Raw genomic sequence first — 24,488 nt, forward strand, 5'->3', positions numbered from 1 at the left:
CACAAGCTCACATCTAACGGATGTTTACAATGTTTTGCTCCCTGGCTTTGGCCAACAAGCTTCCGCTCAGAAAGAGGGGAAAGGAATGGCTGCCATTATCAGTCACTGATTGCAATAGGGGTAGAAGAGGGCAGTGGAAAGATGTAGCAGATCTTGTACATTTTATCAGGCTGAAACCAGCAGCTCAACTCAAGATGAGGCCAGGCAGAACAGGGCAAAGCAGAATGTTTCTGAATAAGCTATTTTGTATGGATAATGTTGAAAAACAAATGCACATTTTTGGAGAATTACCTTAATATATTCATAGCAAGAATCAATTTATTGATAGTAGATGTGAGTTTTATTACATTTTCGGATGTTTCTCTCCTGTACTCGACTCTTGACCAAAAGTCTAACTTGACAATAGTTGACTTTTATTTTAGAGTTCGATATGGAGGCAGAAATTACAGTTGAGTTTGTTTTCCTAACGGTGACTCACCTCTTCTGGGATGTCCTCTGGTCTGTCAGTAGCATGGCTCCTCAGGTTGATGATGTGGACCTCCTGGGGGAGGCTGGTGGTTCCCCTGCTGGCACAGCCTGACAGGGCAGTGAAGCTCTTCAACATGGCCTGCACTGGGTGTCCCGTCCCAACAGGAAGCAACTCACACGGGCTGCGAGACAACGGCCCTGCAGGGGGGTAAAAAAAAGGGAATTATTTGGATGAAACCTTACAGTATATGCACACATGAAAATGTTGTGACTAATTTGTTGTCACCTTTTTTATTTAAATCATGTATGAGCACCTTCTTTTCATGCTCTAAATCAAACACATATGCTCCCATGGTCACAGAGAAAACGAGCCAGTCTTAAAGCAAAAAAAAGGAATGGACTAGTCTCCTTCTCAACAACAGTACTATATAAATTCTCCCCTCTGAACAATGCAGCACCACCCTGTCTGACCATCTATAGGCTGTACTAGGTGCCAGACATAAAATCAAGAGAACACACAGCACCCCAATTATATTCCCCTTCAGACATTTTCAACCATTTTTATTTTCCTTAAATGGTCAAATTTGACCTTCTCTAATCACTAAGGAGGACCAGACTTTACACTTAAGTGCACTCGGTGTTGTAAAGCCCATAATTAACCATTAACCGTGGCCTTCAGTAGTTGCCTTGGAGACATGGCCGGCTCCTGGACAATTTGAGGTGAAAAACCTGTCAGCATGGTCTACAGTAATGACCTGATTCACACTGTACCACTCTCTACGTGTCATATAGGTCAACTCACTGCACGATCAAAACAGCCAGGAGCAGGCTTGTTTAAGAGGAATCACACAACTGAACAAATGAGCAAAGCGTGTTAATAACACCTTCTCAAAAGGTTCTCTTAAAAAGGTCATATGTCAGAGATGGTATAATGGGAAGGCCATATTCCAGGGTTAATACACAGTTTTGATTTCAAAATTCCAGGCCTATTTCCAGCTCTTATTTTCTTGAGATTAAGATTTTGGTGTTCAGTGTGATTTATGCTGATAGAAATCTATTCCTTATTACTCTATGTATGAAAATTATTGTTCATACCAACAAATGTCAGAATATGTGAGATGACAGGAATTGAAAATCACAGAAAATGTGTAGTCATGTGTATATCAACACACATATTTCTCCATACTTTTCCAAACTTTTTGTGCAATTTCCTAACTTACCAAGACCTAGAAATTACAAAAGTCTTTTTCCATACATGTCTAGACCTCTGTAGGAACCCTGCATACCCATAGTGACATTTTAAGATATAGGACAAAAACTAATGATAATGCATAATCTGACTGATACCAATGATAAATGGGTCACTTCTCACACAGAAACTCTGATGGAGCCTAGAGTAAGGGTATTTTCAATGTTTGGGTAGGTGAAGAAGGGTATTCTCCCTCCTCTGGTCTCTGGTAGACGCTCTCATTCAGTCACAGGACGGGCAGCAGCCGTGACTACGGTGTGAAGAACAGTGACTGAGCCCAATCAGTCAAGCAGAGCAGGGCTCAGCATGCTGAAAGAACACTAAAGCCCAGTGTGCTGGGCCTCTATCTGTGTTTTGTCTGCTTGCCTAATGTACAGTTCAGTGCTTTGTGAACGTCTGCAGCAGTTGATTTAAACACAGATTGAGTCATGTTTACAAGATGGCACTTCCTCATCCACATTTGCCCTTTGCACATTAGGGAACTTCCGCTACATCGGCCACAAGCTTTCAGGTGGTTAACTAGCTTTACCGCAACCTGCGATCTTCCTATTGGGTAAACATCCTTTAATTTCTACATCTATGAATTAGCCACTTGAACGCAGGCAGGGATTGACTTGCACACACACACACAAGAACGTACACATCTCACATCAAGACAGGGAGGCACACACACACACAGCGCTGAGGTTTGAGTGAGGTACGCAACAGCCCGTTTCCATTAGAACGTCATCCAACCCATGGGAATGACTGTGGCCAAGGTTTTTTTTTCTGGGGGTCAGACCTTGTATTTTACCCCACAGCCTTGTGCCAGCCAAGGCCCACTCACGTTTCAAACACAGCACACCAAACACGCAAAGGTTGCCAATAGCGATCAGATGGAACATTTGGAAATAATTAAAGTCCAAGTGAAAGACAGGGAGATAACAACTTTAAATTCTCCCCCAACTGACTCCAAAAACACTGGACTGTGCCTCAACAGCAGGAGACAGGGGGGAGAAGGTTTTTTTTGCTAAGAACACATAGCTATTGTTTTCTCTTCAGTGCCGTCCTATAGGCTTATGTTTGATCAGCATTAAGCCAGAAATAATGTATGGCATACCTCCCCCTCTGCTTGTTGTGAGAAAAACACAGATGCTTTATTGTTACCATTTGTCCCTTGAGACAAATCCTGAGCTTTAGACAGATGTCTTAACCTGGACTTGGTACAGTCTCTTGTTGCTTGTGAATTCATCCCCAGCCCATGGAGATTGCTCTTTGAAGTGCTTAAGGGGGAGCATACATTAAAACATGGCAATGTCTAGCTGTAGTGAAAACAGGACAGGATTTAATGGCAAAACCTTGTTGTGGTGCATCAGTGTTTTCCACCCCCCCGCCCTCCCCCTTCCCTTTTCCTCCCCAAGGACTAAAGCGCGGTCCCTCTCTAACCAAAGTCATCACGCCTCACTCCACCAAACACGTCTGAGGGCACTCAAACTCACTTTTTCCCCCCACACATACAGCTGTGGAATAACAAACATCAGCCAGACAAACAGAAAAAAAATGAGCTCTTTCTGGGAGACTGCCAAAAGATTACAATACTTGTTGGGCAATGATATGATTTCTTTTTTTATTTAACTGCTGAGAAAAAGACACACAATAGAAGTCTATGGGAGAAAGAGAGTACCACAAACATAGACAATAGCAGAAAGGAAACTCAGTATTAAATAAATAAACAAAAATGAAGTTTGAAAAAATAAGCATTGTTTTGTATTGTGAGTTCTTGTCAAAATACAAATATAGAGTGAGATGCAATCATTAGTGCTTTCAAAGGAAACATGCATGTGTTTACTTTATTAGATCAGGTTGAGAAAAAGTCTCACAAACACCATTTATTACAAATGGCCAAACCATGAGATGTATACATATTTTCAACATGATAAGATAAGTCTAGGGGAAACTAAACTCACTCAAAATCTTCAATATGAAAGTAACAATAGCCTTAAAAGTTCACCAGTCGTTTATTTTTTCTTTCAAGTTGAAACCAACTGAATTCTAATCCTGTCACATATGCTATTACCATCAGTCCGTAACCTCCAAGGACAGAGAAAAAAAAAGTACAGGGGGAAAAAAAACCAAACTTGCATCTGTTGGCCTTGCCACAGCTTTGTGTCTTCTGTCACCTTGTCTGTCTGCCTCTGCCTGTCTCCCCCGCTTTCCCCAAGCGCTGCCTCTCTCCCCTCCTCTGCAGCCATCTTTCTGTTTCCTCGGTCAGCGATGGAGTACAGAGACGTCCTGTCCAGCTGCTGCTTGTGCCTCTCGCTGGCCAGGCCGAACGCCCACAGCAGAGGAATGAGAGAAGCTGTTGTTCACTCTGCGTGAAAAACAAGTCCAGCCTGAGCCCACCAGACACTCCACAGACTTCACTGCAGACGCCTCCTTAACCCAACAGATACAGCAATATCTGATGGTAAACGTGATACTCCAGCTGTAATAGTAATCTCTCAAATATGTTAAAACTCTTCTGCTGAGATAATAAACAATGAGGAACTTGGAATAGAAGCTGTATACAAGATGTATGGCTGAGACTGTAAACCTCTAGCTACAATCTACCAAGAAATACAGAAAAAAAATCCAACACCACTTGATTAAAGCTGCACTTGGCAATGTTGCACGTTTGGCATTGGCAGCCCCAAATGGCAGTGAGAGGTAACTGTTTGAAATTGACTTGAATTGACTTCAATACCCAGAAATCATGACGTCAGTACCTCAGCACCTCATCTTTACCAACCCGGCTGGTCTGTTATCACTTTATACCAAAGGATATCACAGCGATGAGAGAGACAAAAGATCTAAAATTGGTGAGTCCAGCTTTCTCTGGACGGAGAGCTGACTTGCTGCTGTTTAGGATTCAGTTCAGCTGTATTTCACTCTTTAAGTTTTGATTCATCACTTCCTGTGCGCAGAGAAGATTTCCTGCCAGTAGTCATACCCAACACCACAATTTGATTTGGGTAAACAGGCCTAATCTACTGCGTCTCAACTGGGGGGATGGGATGCTCTTCTCTATTGCAGCCACACTTCATGATTTAGGCCGATAAGACGGGTGTGTTTCTAGTTGCCACTTCTATAAGAATATGATGGAGTCTCACTCTAGACCAATCAATAACAAATATCACCTTGTTTTGACCTGTAATTGTAGCGCCCTCCTTGGGCCAAATGGTTTAATATTGGAAATACTGGAATGCAGAGGTGAGATGCATAATTTCCCCAAGTTTTGGCAAAATCAAATCAGTAGTGCCTGAGATATGGCACATGACACATGGATGAACGAACCCACCCCTTCATTATACATCAGTCTCTATCCAGCCAACCAAGGCATACTGACCCTGTGGATGAACCAAACAGAAGGAGAGCTGTATCATCCCCTTTCTAACTTTGAAACCTGAGGATTCATTACGGTTAATATCCATGATAGGGGAACCTAATTCCCCTAAGACTCTCTCTCTCTCTCTGTCTTGGCCTGGATCCTATCAGCAACAGACAAGGCTTTGGGACAGAAAGAACACATGCATCAGGGCAAGACAGCGTGCTCCATATCTGGCCCAACAGATTCAACAGCAACATCTCATCATCTCCCATCACTGACACACAGCCAGAGGCAGCAGTAAAGAAAAAAAAGCAGAACCCACTGCTCCCTCACTGTGACAGAACAAACTCAAACACTGACATCAAAGATGATTTTCAGCATATGGATTCTTCAGCAAGCTGAGGAGTACCTGCTCCTTTTTCCAGTTGCTGAATGTCATTAGGCGCGCATGATGAGTAATTTACTTTGGTTACAATTCATGTCACTGAAACTTTTAACTTTCAGAGAAGTAGAGTTTCGCTTGGGCAAGTCCCGAGAATAAAGTGACATGAACAAACCACCCACATGGTCACAATAGAAACAGAAATAGACAGAAACCGTGTGTCTTCAACATTACTCCAGCCCCAACAGAGACAAAAGGAGGACTGCCTTTACATATGAGTCAATGCACAGGTGGTCAGACAGGTATCAGAAAAGCTGGCAAATATGACAAATGTTTATAGGTTACAAAACCACATGCAACTGTGAGTTCAAATTTTGTGGTTTTTTGGGGGAAAGTGAGAAATTAGGGGGGAGGCCATCTGATGGAAAGTAACAGACTGATTCAAATGAGTAACTCTTATCACACCAGAAAACTCCTCCGACTGTGGCCGCACGCATATAGCAAGAAACTAAGACTTACTACAGGGGTTTAGCACATTCAGACATTTTTGCCTATTGCTTACACTTCTTTGTGGTTAACCTAATCACTCTAAAATATAGCTGACAGAGTGGTGCTAAAATAAGAGAGCTTGAGTGCAAGCTGCTTGAGCATTTCATTTTATAAAAATGTTACTCAATATCTGGTAAAGGTAAGTATCAAGTCAGTGTGAAAGACACATTGTAACAAAAGACCCTGTACTTGGTAGCTCATAGTGACAGGATCGTAGCTCAAATACTAGAAATGCATAATTGTGCACACTTGTTATCACTTCCCTGCTATTACCTGCACTAAATATCACTGCAACTTACACAATTTCAAATTCCATTCTCTTTACTTTGCAATATACTGTATGTACACATGCATCAGATATCTCAGTTTTTCATTCCTCCAAATGACGTCCATTCCTGTAGGATTCATGACCAGGATTCCCAGCGTGACTCATTATAACCAATGAGGAAAACACATGAACATTAAAAAATAACACCACCGGCTGACATGCACTTTAACCTAGTTCCATATCTCCTACCTAGGCACCCATTTTGTCCCCGTTTCACATCATATAACCAACCCCACTCACCAGAAGTGTTTATTTCTCTGGTTATGCCTTTTTTGGGGATTAGCACCAAATATACACACATTGAGTCTAACAGCAACACTGGATATGGCATTACAAGACCATGTACACGAGGAATTTATTTTCCATAAAAGGATATTAATTGGCTTTATTATTATACATTCAGAAAGTGCATTTGGGCTTGATCACGATCGTGATAGTATTAGTGGTAAGACAGGAAGTGAACATAGTAAATCCAAATGTTATTTAAGGACAGTGAGACTGTATAAATACTCTGAAAGCCAACCCTCTTTTGATATATTTAAACAGACTGAGGTCCAGGCAGTGATGTCACTAGACACTATTCATAGTTTTCAGCAGCCTCCTTCTAGAAAAAGTGTAACTGCCCTGGTGATTTAAGTACTAATATCTCTGTCAGTTATGTTGTTTGAATCCAGCGAATTGTCATCATCTTTCCAGACGTAACCGACTATTATTATCTATGATGAAATGACGTTAGTTAGAAGTGAGCCTGCGGATGAGTCCTCTTCTCCTTTCCTCACCTTTCACCAGACTATGTGCTCCTTCAAGGCTCTCCTGGCTTCCAAGAGCACACAATCTCACCATATTTCAAGGGTAAAAACTAAACACCATATAAATTCACCTTAGACAGGCTTTTGGGTGGCTTGTGGTTTTTGAAAATGATTAACCAGTTTTGAAGAATCAGTTATTTTCAAGTAACAAAACCAGCCACATACCTTACAGTAAGCCTATCAGATTAAAATCTGGCAAAGCAATTGCCAAAACATAGGTGAGGTTTGATGGGAGAGGAATCACAAGAATTCCAAGAGAACTGATGCCATCTAATGCAAGTAAGCAGAATAAATAAATTGGAGGGCCTGGAGCTGCAGCAGAAACAATGGTGTAATGAGTCTGTAATGCTCGCAATCCCCAAGTGTTTTGCGTCTGCACTAAGCACATGCAGCACTGCAGTTTACAAGTGAATACCATGCAATCACGCAAGCTGATGTCATACTATCACACATTTTGAAATAGTCAGATGTTTTTTATTCTTGGAACAGTCAAAAGAATATTATATGATCAAAGAATGGACACTGGAGTCTGTGATTGCTTTGACCTTAAAAAAAACTCAATATGATAGACAGAGCAGAAATGATTTCCGTGAGAAGATCGTAAAAAATGGCAGATTTTAGGAAGTTTGAGGAAACACGCAGATATTAAACATCACTGGAAGCCTGATAATTCACTGAGCATTTACCCAAGATGTATTGAAAATGATGGTCACCACCATTTTCACCATCTTTTACACATCAGCTGTTGAACATAAGGACCAAATGATCCAGCTTTTACATCATACAAAGCTTGTGTGAAGTCCAAAGTCTTGCCTAGCTCCAAGCTTAAACACAGTCACACTGTACCAGTCAGGTACACACAGATGGGCAGAGAGGAGTAGTTCACTGCTCATCATCTTGGCATTTATTTGGTCATAATATCAAGGTGGAATTAGCCTGAGAAATAGGTGAAATGCTATGTAACAAGCATATTTTTTAATTCTACACTGAAGATCTGTCACATGGGTGGTTCTGGGAAGGGGTAAGATCTCTCTGCAAGGTCCGTTCTATTCTTGTAAATTTATCTACATGCTCCTCTCAAATCGTACTAGAGATAAAACGCCTCTGGTTCCAAGGAATGCACTTTGTTGCCCTTCACACTATTGGCACTGTGCCAAGATTTGGGTACAGGAAGTGATGTCAGTCCATGTGCCAGTTAGGGACAAATCTGATATTCCCACAAAGCCATTTCCGAAGAGAAACAAACACAACCTTCCCCCACTGTGCACACACATCCTCACATGCCTAGTTCCCAGTAGCCTTCAGCAAGCAGGCAAACTGTGTTTCTTCAGATGGATACAAAGGTCACAGTAATGAAGATGATTTTTACAAAATGTCAACACTTGCTTCATAAAACAAATGACGCCTATGTCTCCTATCATGGTGCAGATGAAGAAAATAATGGAACTTATTTTGAATACACTTGTTCAATTATACAAAGATATGATAAGGTTGATTACAATAAATACAAGTAGTACAGAAGGGACTTATGGGGCCGCTGTGTCAATATGTCTGCTTCCAGCCTGAGGTATCCCAGTTCCCATATGAAGCACAGGATTAAACCAATCCTCTGGTCTCCTTGGTTCTCTACTGCAGGGCATGATTCCCATGGACCATGAACCACACAAACCAGTTTAGGGAACGTAATATTCTGCCTGCTTGTGTTTTTCTAAGGGGCTTTGGGCTTAAGAATCACTAGCCCTGCAGTGTTGACACTACCGTTACTCGCTCACCCCTGAACCTTGGGCCACTAATACAGGAAGTGGATAAATCCTTTCATAGGGATAGTGTGAGTTCCCTTCACTGGCCTGGCCTATCTGGGACAGTAAAATTGGATGCATAAGAGGAGGAAGTTGGAATGGGATGAAGGGAGGGGCGGCAGGGGTGAGCCTGCACTCCATCAGGGAAGTCGTAAACTCCCCCATCAAAGTGTGAAATCTGCGGTCAAATGTCACACAAATCTGTCCATAACCCAGTATCGCCCAAACACTCTTTACTGACAATTTAAAAAGCAGTGAAAAGATATGCTAGTTTCAATGGATTATACTTTATCTATGTGGAGAGTTAGGGAGCAAGCGTGAGAATGGATACACAGGCAAAGCTTCATCAAGTTGTAAAGTATGTTAACAGGTGGTCAGACAATAAATTACATCCCTGTGGATGTAAAAAGTCCAGCAACAATGAAGCCATTGAATAAAAAGTGAAATCATTGTGCCAATAGAAACTTATCTCTCAGCATTTGAAAACTTAGGGCCCAGCTTTTTCTGCTGCTATACTCTGATATTGGTTGATATTTCTTAAAGGAATAGTTCACCCAAAAATGAAACTTCTGTTATCATCTACTCACCCTCATGCCAAATGAAACACAGGTGAAATTTGTTAGTCCATATAACACACAGGGAGGTTGCCAGCACAACTTTGTAGCAGCCTTCTCCAAAACAACTGAAGTCAATGGGGACCTGTTCTTTAGAGTTCCAAAACAAAAACAGCCAAACAATCACACTGTGAATAGAAAGACCTATACACATTATTTGTTGCAAATCAATCAGCTGTAGTTAAGATTTGCACTAAATTATGGTGTAAATATAGGTCTTTTTGGGACTCTGAAGAACTGGTCCCCACTGACTTCAGTTGTTTTGGCAACCTCCCTGTGTGCTATATGGACAAACTTCACCTGTGTTTCAACTGGCATGAGGGTGAGTAGATGATGACAGAATTTTCATTTTTGGGTGAACTATTCCTTTAAGTGTTTCAATATGTCTTTCTTTTCTACAAGAAGATGTAGCAGGCTCATTTGTAAAGGACTGATCTAAAATGCAACTTAATAGCTTTGTTCAATAAAAATAGCCCACACACTCTGTGAGGTGAGAGGCGTGCCGATAACTCTTCCGATACTGACAATGAGCCCAGTTATTAATCATCAGTCCTGACAGAATATATGCAGTAGGCACCTGTTGGTAAGACATCTGCATTAGTAAAAAAAGAAAAATACACGGCCAATTATGAACAGCATGTCAAGCCAGAGGCAGACAGGGAAGATGGAAGTGGGTACATTTCTCCCCACCTCTAAATGCGGGCATAAATCAGAGGGCTTTGAAGAGATGGATGACATGGCTAATTCCCTGAGGAACACAGGAGCCACTGTGTAAAGTGAGACAGCTGGGAGACCCAGGCCAACACATGTGGGCATATGACTAAAGATTTTACTCACTGTGCTGCCATAGTATGTCTCTACTGATGGGTGTTGACATGTGCTGTCTGGACGTATAGTATCAAAGAACAAAAAAGTTGTCAAGGCAGGAAACAAGAATTGGCTGAATCTAAAAAGAGGTAAATGGCTACCTGCCAACAAAAAACTGTGGATTGAAAGGAACAAATGTCTCAAGTAAAACACCCGAATAGTGAAAGTAAAACTGTACTTTAGACTACCTGCACAAACTGGTCGGGTATCACTAATATCATATTTATCCATTAATTGCAGTCAAGCGCTAATACAATTAACAGTACAGAATTGACAGTATAGTTCTACTCTTTGGATTGAGAACATAACAAATAGCTTATTTCTAGTTTTCCACGAAGGTAGCACTTGGATGCAAACCAACCTTGGGCACATACTGAGCAGAACCTCAACAGGTGGAAATGGCAAAAAGAGAGTAAATTGTTGCAGCAGCGACAGTGTGGCAGCATTAACGTGGGTGTGTGGGGCGGTCTCAAACAAACTGCCAATTGAGTTTGGTGAGATAAGTGGAGTGCATCAGCCATCGGCCCACCCAGCACAGTGCATGACTTAGATCTGTCTTTACTGGTTAAATGGGGCAAAGGAAAGAAATGACTGGACTGCCACTTCAAAGGCATCTCACCCATCAATCATAGATGCCTGCAAGAGCCGTTTTCTTTTACAGCAGCTCAGTGGGGTTTTGGGAGCAGCCTCTTCAATCTGCCTTCACAGAGATTCAGACCCGGCGGGGGAGGCAAACCCTGGGGCCACTTGTCCTGTCCTACTTGATGTCAGCCTCGTTTCTTTTTTCCTTAATGACCTGCCTTGCCAGAACCCCTCATAGTATTTCATATTGTCCCCCATTAGTGATGAAAAGTCAGTCTGGTTAACAGCCTGGTGAACAAGTTCTCTCCCATGTCACCTGAAGTCTGTAAGGACACCTGATGAGTTACTGCCGCCTCTAAATCCAGCAGGTCTAAAGGCATATAGAACAACATGAGGTGAGGCAAAAGGTTGTAGAGTCTACATAACACTGTAAATTACAATGCATGTATGTTTCCAGGTTTATTAGCTGCATTTCATCCACATCATGCCTCAACAGGCCTCAAGTAACACAATTGCCAACATGCTGATCTGTGCCACAAGGGTGTGTGATGGTGTAGAGAGCCCAGTTATAGCCATATCTGTCCCAATCTCAATAACTTAACATCCAAATGTGCTAGGACAGAGGAAAAATGAATGGATACAGACACACCACACACACACACACACACACACACACACACACACACACACACACACACACACACACTCCCATGCCTAGGTAATATCAACAGAGTAAGTCTAGGCTAAATGCTCATTAGGAGCATTAGGAAGTGATTTCATTATAGAGTGAATAGTACAGTAAATAGTACCCAACACATTGGGTCAACTAAATTGGATTTAGCCCACAAAATTACTATAAAACAACATGATTTTTCAGAGCTGATGGTGCTAACACCCAACTCAATAGGTCATCTCTAGGGTTAGCAAGCGTGCAATAGGAATTTTCTTGCGGCATCAAATACAGCCAGATAAGATTTCTTTGTCCATGGGATGCTTTACAAAAACATAATCGCTCCAACGTGATAACTGAGGGCTTTGAGAACCAGCGGGTTGCCATCAGCAGAGAGTGAAGAGCAAAACAATGCTAGGCCTTTGTGCCAATGTTCAAGCCCAGTGTGAAGGAGCCGGAGAGGTGAAGAAGGGCAAGGCAGACGCAGCGTTTTCACAGAGGCTGGAAGAGGCCGCATTCCACCGGGGCTCCTCACCTCGTGGAGAGGGTGGGCAAAGAAGAATGACTTGTCAAATGCCACGCTGCCTCATGTATTAACACGTACAAAGGACGCAGGGAGGGCCTCTTTTACTAGACAGGTTAACAAATGGAAAGCGCAGTGAATAATGGGTTGGATAGACCAGTCACTAGACAATAAATAAGCTATGAATAGAATTTCAGTATGAAAATACAAGAATACAAAAATAGTAGATGGTATTCAGGGAGTGGTACATTCAGCAAGGGGGCACTCCTAACGTGTGAGTGATGTGCAGCTGAATCATAACGTGCTTTTTATTTTTTTATTTTTTTTTTGACGGTGCTTCAAAAGCAGATAGGAGCATATTCCACCTCCCTTAACAGCACATTACTGTCTGAAGGGGATATCCTTGTGGTAAATATGTCATATGACAATATGACAATATGTTGTTTCATTCCTAAAACGGCAACAACTCCACAACCACTGTTTCCATTAGATAGCTGAAACCTATTCCCACATCAAAGTTTGAAAAAATCAAGTGCAAAAGCCTAATAAGAAGTTTTCTAAGTGTCTGTATGTGTCTGTGTGTCTGCGTATTTGTGATCTAAGGCAGAATATCTGTTATTTAGTGCTCGGAGGAAGGCCTACTGTCGTCTTTTGGAAGGAGCACTCCTATTTTCCAAAGGATCATTCCGAAATTGGGACACGGCCTTTCAGCAAGACTCATCTGGTGGAAATGGAGTGGGGAAGGTGAGGCCCCATGAGGGGCTGCTCTGATGAAAGACACCACCTGGAAACCTTCAGCTAGCATCCCACATTACAACTATTTTTTCAGATAATACCTTTAGATAGAGTCATGCACTCAAAAGTAAGCACCTTCACCAGGTGATTAAGTAGCTGATGTTCTCATAAACTTACCGTTAGCCATGGTTGAGAAATAAAAACTAGACAAATGACCTCAACCTATCCATCTTATTAAAAAAAAAGGTTGTAGCTAATTGATGGCACAAGATTCAACAGAAACCATCAGAAATCAATACCAAATCAGATTTTGTTTCCAATACTTCCTAAGGCATCAGGACAGAGGGAGTTAATTCTTTTATTATTGTTCTCTCTTTCTTCAATGAAGTCACACTCCACATAACTCTCTTACTCTAACTCTTCTCGGCTCCAGTGGCCTGCTTTTTTTATTTTTTATTTTCATAGGGCTGTGAAACACAATGGAAAATGCACGATCACCCCAGCTGTCTCCCATTACTGGCTCTGGCTGAAATTATTTACACGCCTGCTTACTGGAACTATGGAGAGGGAGGGAGGGAGGGAGGGAGGGAGGGAGGCGGGATTCACTTCACTCCTGCAGATCTGCGTATGCGTACTCTTAATGGGAGGCTGACAAGAAATGACGGATCTGTACGGGGTCACTTGTTTATCTGTAGAGACCTGTCTCTTGGAGTAGATGTAGGTGCTTTTGCTTCTTTCGTGTGTGTGTGTGTGTGTGTGTGTGTGTGTGTGTGTGTGTGTGTGTGTGTGTGTGTGTGTGTGTGTGTGTGTGTGTGTGTGTATGTGTGTGTGCGTGTGTGTGTGTGTCAGACAGAGACAGAGACAGAGAGAGAGAATGACTAAGTGACTGAGTAAGAGAATGAGCAAGTGATTGACTGGGGGAAAATGGACTCAGGCAAGACCTTAGAGAAGGTTATCTCTGCTCCAGCACCACTTCTAAACAAATCACAGGTCAATATTCCACAAATCAATGTATACGCTGCTGTTAATTAAACGGGGTAATAACAGAGTAACCTTCATTCAATTACCAAATGACAGAGAGGGCCAGAACGCCTGCCGCCTCTCCTCAACTCCTTGACAGCGTTGTTGAGATAAAGGCCTCACCATGGGGGAGAGCAGACCTGTAATTAGACACACACGGGACTCCCGTTGCTATGTAAACATCCCAACCACTCTCCCTAGCAGCACACAGCCTCTGTGCTGTGCGGCTCTGACTCTCTGCATGAATCACGGGGCAACATCTGGTTTAGCGTGCTGGAAAGGAACTTTGTCGGTTTGGCACGCCGTACGTGTGTGGAGTGTGTCGATTTGGACCGGACGACCCACGCCTGCGCCTGCCTCTCTCCTCCCCCTGGCTACCCCACCTCTCAGATTACAGCGGTTGCACAATGCATTTTGGCAGTCCCCTCCTGCAGGCCTTAAGAAAGCATTGTGGATATAGACGAGAATTTATCGCACAACCTTTTGCTCAACTGTGGGGGAAAAGTGCTACAACTGCTTTTGACACAGCGAGGGGTCTGATATCAATTTGAAAGTTATCTACCAAGGGTACAAAACAACATAGACAGACAGGAGGTTGTATACCTCAGAGTAAAGTTAAGCATTGTAGTTGACAGTCCTGAAGCTGAATGTATGGACTGTGAATATGAGCAAAATTTATTTTCCCTATCCAGGTGTTGTTTTTTTCCACAGTCCCTTAATAAGACCATGTGGTTCCCCATAGAATGGCTTAAGATAGATTCCCACTAATAGCTCTGTCATTCATCAAGCCACAGGATAAGAAAAATTAGGGAAGGGCATGAGAGGAGGAGAAAGTACCTCTGCACTCAACAATACGAGTGTGTTTTTCAGTGAACCACCAGCCCGGCGTTGTGCCTCCAGTATTACCGGCATCCTGCCGGAGCTGTTTCTGGCAAGTGCCTCAAATTAATATCTGGCATGGCTCCTGCATGACTTTATTTTGTTGCGAAACCCAAAGTCTGCCCAAATGTCCATAATATATCCTTCGCAAAATAAAGGTTTTGGCAAATTGAGGAAAGGCACACACAAAATGGTAGTAGGGCTATGGAAAAAAAGTATAAACAGCAAAAAGAGAGTGAAGCAGCAGAGCAGACACTTGGAATATGAACATTAAGGTGCTTTCAGTCTGACTTTTAAGAGTTATGGGAGGCCCAGATCCTGGATTGCATTACGCAGAGAGAAGACCCATTGCAGACTAATCTAAACATTACGTAAGAGCTCTCCTGACAAGTTTAGAGGGCAGATGTGACTGTTTACACAGATGCTGCAAGATGATAGAAAGAGAGAGAGAGAGAGAGAGAGAGAGAGAGAGAGAGAGAGAGAGAGAGAGAGAGAGAGAGAGAGAGAGAGAGAGGAAGAGAGAGAGAGAGAGAGAGAGAGAGAGAGTAGAGCATAAAAAAGCTGAAACGGAAAGTAATTGATAAGCCTACTGCTGACAGTTAACAAAACAAAGTTAATTTGCCACCGTGAAATGCAGATAGGGGAATATTCTTGAACTTTAAAAATGGACCAATTACCTTAATGTGTACATTGCACTCTGTGTTGTACCCATTCACAAATCCACTGTTTGGATGATTCAAGAGCATCTCAAGACTGATCAATAAATCAGTCACTATACTTGATGCTAGAGCAGTGTACTTTAGAGGAAGGGGCATTTGGCTGTCTCACTGTAAATATCCATCTGTCCCTTGTGACTCAGTGCAACAATGCTTCTTGGTTCATGTGGAAGAATCCAGTGGAAAACTTCATACGTGAGCTCATTGTGTTGCAGATCCTGGCATTGTGGGAGAAACTCTGTTTGCTCTACCCACAGCACATGCTGACTACATTGCTATTGTTTGTGTAATAGTCAGCAACAATCCTCTTGAGTGCGGTTCAAACCTCGAGAGAATAGAGAAGAACCTTTCAAATAATAGCCTGTGGCGGCGATCAGACTGAGAGCCTTGGAAACGCGAACCACACATTTCTGGAGCGCTAGCTAGCATGCCTTCTACCTGGTAATTATTCCAGCGCTACCACAGAAAACTAACACGGGGTATTGCGCATTAAAGTTGGAGTTCAACTTCAAAGGCTTGTATTGTGCACTGAAACCAGCACTTGTAAGCAGTACAGTTTACACTCTAAAACCATAGAAAAGGGGAATTGTACACTAGCATGTCAGTGTGGTGCCGCCAGATTGTTACCAATAACTTGACAAATTTTTCCAACTGACTGGTGAGGCTCATTGGCAGACTTTTGGATGAGTGTTTCCTTCAACCACATTTCAACTGATCTATTTACTCACTATATATGATTATTTATTTAACGATGGTACATTTGTTTAATATTGCCTATTTTCATTTGGTTAATAATGCCAATTTGAGTTTTCCAATGAAAATTCATTATTCGTTTTTGCACTACACTTCCCAGAGATCACCTGTCGATCAAACAGTGTGGCCAGCACTGTGATGACTTTTACTTCAGATTTTATGTTGATGAGGTTTCTGTAGGTGGCGCTCTTTTCCGCTGCTCATGCTACCTACCCAGTTCTTCTATTTGTTCCAAACAACTCGCTGTTGCTACATAAAACGCATCACTTCCTGTGTGGCAGAGGATTTTTCCCAGAAAAGACCTACCTGACACCGGGTGTTCAGAGCAGCAAATGTGAAAGCTTTCAAGAACTGGCTATAGGTTTAATCACTATTAGATGGTATCAATCGGCATAGAGAGCAGCAAAACGGTTATTTATTTATATGAAAAAGTTGCAGATGTTATTCCTATGCCTTAGCACAGTTATGTCAATATCAGTGAATATTCACTATAGTCTCCTGTAGCCAGAAGCAAAGAGAAAACAGCTGGTCCCATCCTCTAGTCTGTGATGTCTCACCGATGTACAGAAACAAGGAGAGAGATCTAAAGAGGATGGAAAAGGTCACTGTGATAAGGCCACACAAGCAACTTGGTAGGGTGTCACAGATTAGGTTTCTAACCTTTAGAAGTTGTTGTTCATATTCACAAATACTGTTTGGATTGTCAAAGGTCATAAGAGCAACACGTACATTCTTAAAAGTGAGATGTATTCCCCTTCAACCAGAAATGGTGCATGGTGTGGGTTGCAGGAGTGAATGAAATCATCCAGGGGGCTGACGTGAATATGATCCATTGAAAGCATTCCCTCAACCACAGGGTCTCTGCATTTGTCTTTGTAGCTGTTTACTTTGTTATTCTCTCTCTCTCTCTTTGGTTTGTCTGTCCAATAGCTGTAAATTACTGGGTATTTGGCAGTGTCTACATCTCATTTCAATCAATCTGACAGATACATGTGGACTTGCTGAGTGTTTGCATTGTGAGATTGAACTTGTCAGCACTTTCTTAATGCAAATCCCCCTTAGTCACTACTCTGACAAGCACTGTCTAGAAAGGCATGCTGGGAGAAACAGTGGAAAATCCCAGAGTGTGGGCAAAGTCGTATTTGCCTGACGAAACAGGCAACACAAGGCTCTCCGTGACGAGGCCTTTCAATGCGAAATGGACTTCCTTGGGAGTGCTGGTACTGCAGGCTTTAATGCATGATGAATACTCAACATCATGCATTCCCTACACCAGACTTAGACGGGTTAGACTTTGACTACTCCTGATAAGAATATTTTATTTTTATGTATACACATTTATATGTGACAGAGCGGCTCCATTATTTATACATACAGATAAGTATTGAGCAAAACTTACCTGCAGATGCCAGGCAACATATTGCAAGAAGTAACGAGGGAATTGTGGATCTTCCAGCCATTGTGCTTTTATCCTGCAGCTTCCCAAACGAGGAAGGTGAGTGAACAGGCCTTCCTCCTGGTTTTCAGAAAGGTTCCCTCTCTATGAGGCAGTCTGAAGAGAGTCAGCTCCCAGCTCCAGCTGCAAAGTGAACAAAAGTAGAGAAAGTCAACCAGAGGAAGCAGGTTGTATTTCAGCGTGGTCAAACAGCAGGGAACTGGGCTCTACCTAATGTTCCCTGTGGGAGTGATGAGATGAGACAAGGGAGACGGCGGTCTGCAGACCAGGGGATTAATCTGGGAGGGTTAATTGGGGGTCGTGCAAGCTTCAAAGGATCGTGCTGCACACACCTACCCGAGCCCATGGCCAGTCAGAGAGCTCTCTCAGGAGCATGGGACAGCTGACTGGCTTGCTGGGTGTGAAACACTTTTGAACATGCCACGGGTTATTTAACACACTTTAATTGAGAGCGTCAGGAAACACTGGATCCTCCAGCGGGGTCTTGAGTAAGCAGCTTAGTGCAACCGTGCTAAACAGCATGACCTTGGCTGAACCCTTAAATTTACTAATCTAACCCCACACACTGACCACCATGACAGGGCAAAAAAACACATATTAAAGGCCCTATAGGGTGCCCAATCTTTTTAGACACAACCTCTATTTTTTCCTTTACCTGCTTCAAAAAGATACATTGAACAATTGGGCCATCTAAAAGCAAAATAATTCAAGCAGTAATTGAATCAGATAATAAAATAATAATAATAATAATGATAATAAAAGTTTAACATAGCCATTTGATTACACTCAAATATTGTGCAAAGTGATTTCAGGTAAGGTCAGTATTTTACTTTATTGATTTAAGGATGTTACAGGATCTTCAAACATTGACAGCATTTTGTTGCTATCCTGTTGAAAATGTCAATTTCAATGGCACTGTATAGTCTTAGAGTCTATTTGGCCAGAATGTTTCTTCATTTGATGTTTCTATCTTTAAAAACAAGAACTTTATTGGATGTATTGCACCTTCTCCTGATCCCTTACCTTCCCACTGGCTCACTTGAAGTTATTTAGAACTAAATCAGTGTTGTGGGAGTAAACAAGTGTCATAAATGTCATTACACAAAAATACAAGAAAAACATAAAACACAAAACATCAGCATTAAGAGTCTCAATAACTTTTCCAGGCATGACAGTGATAGCAGAGCATTTTGAGGTGATGGTCACTGCTCTGTTTTTTTTTCTGTTTTTTTAACTGTTTGTTAGCCAGTACTTGCAGCAAAGCACTGCATTTAATGGGATTGGGTTTGATTTTGATGCATTATTTCAGTGTCTCTCAAACAGTGGGAAGTGCCTCCTGGGAATTTGGAGGGGAAAGTAGAACTGCAGGGGGTTGAGAGATCAGGAAAGAGAGAGAAAAGGCTGCAGCTTCTCAGCAATATTCTGCTGACCATTTCATTTATTTCACACCAGGTGGCTTAAATATTAATGCTACAGTCACATGCTGTATACCTAATGAAAACATAGCTGAGCTTTCTGGAGATATAGGGAATTATATACCGCCTTACATATGATTTTGCTGATTTTGATGTGGTAGACAGTATATAGTAAAAACAGCATTAAAGTAGTTAAAAAGTAAATATATCAATATTGATGATGCCTACCTTAAATAAAGTGATACTGAAAAAAGTCCATCATTAGAAACATCTCAAATTGTCCCGATCAAGATTATGTCTGTTTTACATCCCTTATTTTGCCATAGATAGTCACCACGCAAATATTTCAGAATTTTTAGATGGAAGTTTAGATCTAATTTAATTTTGGCAGCCAGTATTTGGCACAGAAATACAGTAATCATAGCAATGCTTTTGTTTATGCACATGAGCTCCTCTAAAATGGAGGAAAGGATTTGGATTGGATTGGTTGGATTTGCAGGTGAGTAAAGCTTGAAGTGTAATTGTATCATTACAAGTGAATTATTGATGTTTAAAATAAGGATATGCCAATAGGTCATTTGTTTTCAGAAAGCAACTAGCAATCAACCTAAAAATGAAGTAATGACATTGTAGAGTTCTAATTTAAACAGAACCTTTTAGGTGAGCTCATCTATGGATATATTAATTTCACTTTCTTGGCTGAACCGGACTAGAACTACCCACTGCACTTCAAAACGCTTCAAAACAAATGGGAAAGATAGAAAAGACAGCCTTTTCAATAATTGTCATCAACAGTTTTAAACAAAAGTTAACCAGGATGAAACTTGCTCTTCAATCATTGTTTCAATGCCAGAAAGCAAGGCTATCACCTTCGCCATCATAGCAGTGAGTTGTGAGGATTAGACTAACAAAATCAGAGGATTTTCAGCACTACAGAGCAGCACAGCAGCTTAGGAACACATAGTCTTTCAGAAAACAGCCCTTCCAGATTCTCACAAGCATTAACACCATTTGGAAGGTTAAGGCCAATTGATTTGACTAAAATGGTGCATGAGCTACTCCATTCAATAATCTAGATCAATGTTTTTCAAAGGCTGAATCAGGACATAAAGGTGGGTCACAGGAAGATTAAAATGGTCCCAAATTATTCTGGAGTAACTGATTTTGGCTATGGCTAGTTGGCTAGGATGGTCGGTTATTGGCTATGTTATGCAGCCAAAACTTTTCCAAATGCCTACAATATAAAAGAGATTAAATGCAGAACTAATATTTTGGGCTAGTATTATAGTCATTTAAAATGTTGCAATATTGGCACACATAATACCTTACAACATTGCATCATGAGTAAAACATATTTTGGAGAGGTGGGCTACACAGAAAAAGTTGTGAAAACTACTTCATGGCAACAAAACTGCAATTGTAACATCTATAAAATGTGTCAAAATATGAAAGACTAGTGAGAAGCACTGTGACAGGAACTGCATTCATGCATGGTTGGCAATTGGCAGGCATGCTGAGCTCTGCTTCTGTGACCAGTGGGCGTACTGGGTGGGAGAAACAGATGTACACCTATCTTCTGAGGTGAACCATAAAGGCTGCATGGGAAGCGAGATGCACAAAGTACCAAGGTGCATTGCTCTGAAGTGCAAGCAGCTGCATGGGACAAAAGAGCCTTTCACTCGTCTGGCAGCTGCTGGGGCTGGGAAGTCATTTTGGAAGATCACGACAAATATTACACTTCCAGCTAGTCAAGGAGAGCTAGTGCCCTTCGTTTGATTTATGCCCCCCCCCCCCCCCTCCCCCCACCCCCCACCTCTTCCCTTCATCTCTTCACCCTGACTAAGTGGCGGTAAACTGTGCTGCGCTATCTTCTATGAGCCAAAGACCGAACCAAAGGAAAGTGACATTCAGGGCTGAAACCAATCTACAAAGTGCGATCTTACGCTTCTGTGATACCACAGACTGGAAACCAGGTTTACTCTGGGATAGAAGAGGACTGTCATCGCTGATGGAAATGCATTAGAGTCTTTACTTCAATAGATTGCATGGAATTTTGAAAACGTTGTGGCACAATTTCAGCTAATTGTTGCCAGGGCAAAGAGACCAAAGTCTTGTTTTGGGTTGACATGGGTTTTGCTCAAACGGACACACAGTGCTGGTTTTGTTGCTGCAACAGTCAAAATCACCTCATGTGACTTCTCTTCAACCCTGACTGTCTTAGCGGAGCTACTATTTCACTCAAAGAAGATCTGGAAAAGACATCAAAACATGCAGACCCCAGACTGAAAGTAGTGCACATTACTGAGACCAAGCTAAATACTTGCGGTCAATTCAAGGTTAAAGGCCTGGCTTATATCTGTGTCATCATCGCTTATACATATACTGTAGTTAAGGGTTCTTACATCCAGAGTCATATGTTTCTGTGATCACAAAGCAGGGAGTAAGAAGAGCAGCACACATGGATGGGATGTGTCATTTCCAGTAGTGTCTCTCTGTTTGTCTGTCTGTTATGTACTGCATCTTGCACTATATGGTACAAGTCATCTTTAAGTTTATGGTCACATGACCTGGTGAGTGATCTTAGATAAGTCTGAATGTATACAGACTCAGAACTGACCAACTGCCCAGTCTTCTCATCTGCTTTTATGTAGTGCAATCATGTAGGTTTGACTTACTAATGATAAGTCACTGTGCATATAGAAAAACAAGCATGTATACATTTCTCCCACAGCTGGAAACCGTGCCCACACACTTAAGCACACAAACACATCTGTATACTGTATGGGAAAGATTGGGGGATGACATGCTACAAACATGCAAGCCTGGATTCGAACCCACAACTTTGCGGCTGCATGGTGTGCACCTCTGCCAGCTCAAGCCACCGGGAGGTCCCTTCACACATACACACACGGCTACCTCTGTGGCAAATAGCCAAGGTTTGTAATCAATCACAATTATGTGTCTTAAGGCCCGACTGATGCATCATTTTTGGATCCAATACTGACTGTGAGGCTAAAAAGTAAGAAACAATTACTGACTACCAATTTGTTGTTGATCTAGATGTTCCTTCAAAAATGTCCTTGAACTGTCCATTCCAATTTAGCTTTTACATACAACATGTGAGGACAAAATGTTCTTATTATTCAGCTTTTTAGATTCACTTCATCCCTAGTTTGAGGAACATTACAATTAACATGTGTGGCAACGCTATGAACACAAACAAACCAGTGGATACTGCAAATGCCTTATGGGCTATGAGGCCAGTACAAAAAATGCTGACCAATCAGTCTTTTATCTGTCTGAGCTTAATAACAATTCCTTAGTGAACACATGAGATGAATAAATATTGAGAGATCACTTAAAGCACTCAAAGACTGTTGCTTTACTCTTTCATATTGTTTCCCCGGGGTCCAGTACAATTACCATCCTCATCCTCGCTCACAAGCAGCACTGATTACCATTAGTGACTGATCATACACAGCAATTAACAACAGATACTGCTTAATTATTCCCACAAACAACGCCATGCGGCAATGGAACTGATTCCCATTGATTCATTATTACGTTTCTTATCTAAAATATGACACCGTTAGTTCCACAGTAATTCACGTTTCATGAGACAGGGCGCTTGGACTGAAATGAGAGAAGACATGCAGATCATGCCTTTTCTGTCCGCAGGGAATAACTTCTGGATGCACTGGATAAAAAACACTCTTAAGAAATGTTCACCTGTGTGTCATGTTGCTGTTGTTTTTCTTCAAACAAACACGGACAAAACAGCCTACAGATGGACATCAGCATGGGTGTGTACACAGTGTAATATGGCTTCAAAAAGTAAAGAAACAAGGAAAGCTATAGGCTACATGTCAACGGCGTCAAGAGACAGATGTTCAGCTGGATTTATACGCGCTTGACATAGCGGTGGAAAAGATTGTTTACAGTATTCATAGGAGCCAAGTAGCCTATAGATGCTGTGCAGTCTATGGGTATAAGTTATATTTCTAGAAGCAAGCTAAACACTATCTATACAGTGTGTTATCCCTTGAAAACGAACGGACGTACCATGCAGAGTCTCCAGAAAATGCCCAAGTAAACTTGGTTGAAGTTGACGCGGATATCACGGTATCGCTCCTCTCTCGACATGAAATTCACACCATTCCGTTGTCGGGAAAACAGCCGTGGACGAAGTTACTATTTTACAAATGTCTGAATAAACAGTCCCCCTCGCTCAAAGTTTTTAAATAGTTATCTCCCTTTTGACTAAGTGCTTCATTTGGGGGTGGGGCTTCGGGGGAGGAGGCTAGCTGTGCGCGAGGTGGGCTACAGCAGTAGGGCTTCCCAAAGTGGGGTGCAGGGTCCCCCAGGGGTCCCTGAAGGCCTTCCAGGGGGTCGTCAACAAAATGAGGAGTACTTTCATTTGACTGTTATTTCACTCCCTAGAAGTTATCCCAAATTAGAGAATGTATGACTGTTTCCTCAAAGGTTGCACCATAGACAGTTATGCAATTCCATACAAATCTTAGACAAAAAATCCTCTAGGATGGGGTTTCTTGGGATAAAATCTTATCATACGGAGGCCAGTGGCGTGATGTGTATCTATCTGGGGGTCCTTGAGATGAAAAGTTTGGGAAAGCAGTTTTTTGTGCTAGAATGAGGGATGTTACTAATCATTACACACTCCAAATGTCTCTGACTAAACCCTTCTGATGAGTGTGCCTGCCCGCTTCAGCAAAGAACACTCAAAAATTCTGTTATTGCCAGAGAAAATGAACATGGGTGCCGGGGGATTAAAATTTCTGAGCTAGAATTTATATTTTAGGCATTAACAGGCACTCTTATCCAGAGTGAGCAGGCAGATGTTCAGTGTTCAGTGTTCAGTGTCACACGACACAACTGCTGGTGGACACAAGAGTGACTGGTGCAGAGATCAAACCTATGAACTTCAGGTTAAAGAACAGTCTCTGTAACCACTAGGCCATCCCACCATGGGAGAGGCAAAGAAGACAGGAGAAAAAGCTCAGGCAGGATTCAATCCAAATGGGGGCACACGTGGTTCCAGAGGGACATTAACTCCCAACTATCACTTTGACACTGGCAGTTTCAACTTTACTAGCATTACTATGACATCCAACTTATGGATATGTGAGTGTTTTGGATCCATTCTGAACACAATACTGTGACAAACTCTGTTCACCGAAACCACAACACGGTCTTGTAACATTTATTTTACATTTTTTTACATATGTTGTAATTTTGGCAGCAATTACACTTTTTAGACTATACGTTTATGTACCTTTGGCATTTATGTGTATTGTAGTAATTTGCTCA

General features: G+C 41.9%; 1 protein-coding gene across 1 annotated transcript in view; it reads right to left on the reverse strand.

Moving 5' to 3' along the window:
- The window catches only part of tgfbr3 (transforming growth factor, beta receptor III), a 69,307-nt gene extending 45,960 nt beyond the window's left edge, over positions 1-23,347 (reverse strand). The window contains exons 1-3 of the mRNA XM_071926246.2: positions 23,223-23,347; positions 17,689-17,868; positions 479-666 (exon numbers count right to left, since the gene is read on the reverse strand). Of these exons, the coding sequence (XP_071782347.2) occupies positions 479-666; positions 17,689-17,749 (249 nt within the window). The 5' untranslated portion in view covers positions 17,750-17,868; positions 23,223-23,347. The remainder of the gene's footprint in view (positions 1-478; positions 667-17,688; positions 17,869-23,222) is intronic.
- Positions 23,348-24,488: the final 1,141 nt, after the last annotated feature.

Source organism: Centroberyx gerrardi, chromosome 9 (assembly GCF_048128805.1).
Source record: "Centroberyx gerrardi isolate f3 chromosome 9, fCenGer3.hap1.cur.20231027, whole genome shotgun sequence".
NCBI classification, from domain to species: domain Eukaryota; kingdom Metazoa; phylum Chordata; class Actinopteri; order Beryciformes; family Berycidae; genus Centroberyx; species Centroberyx gerrardi.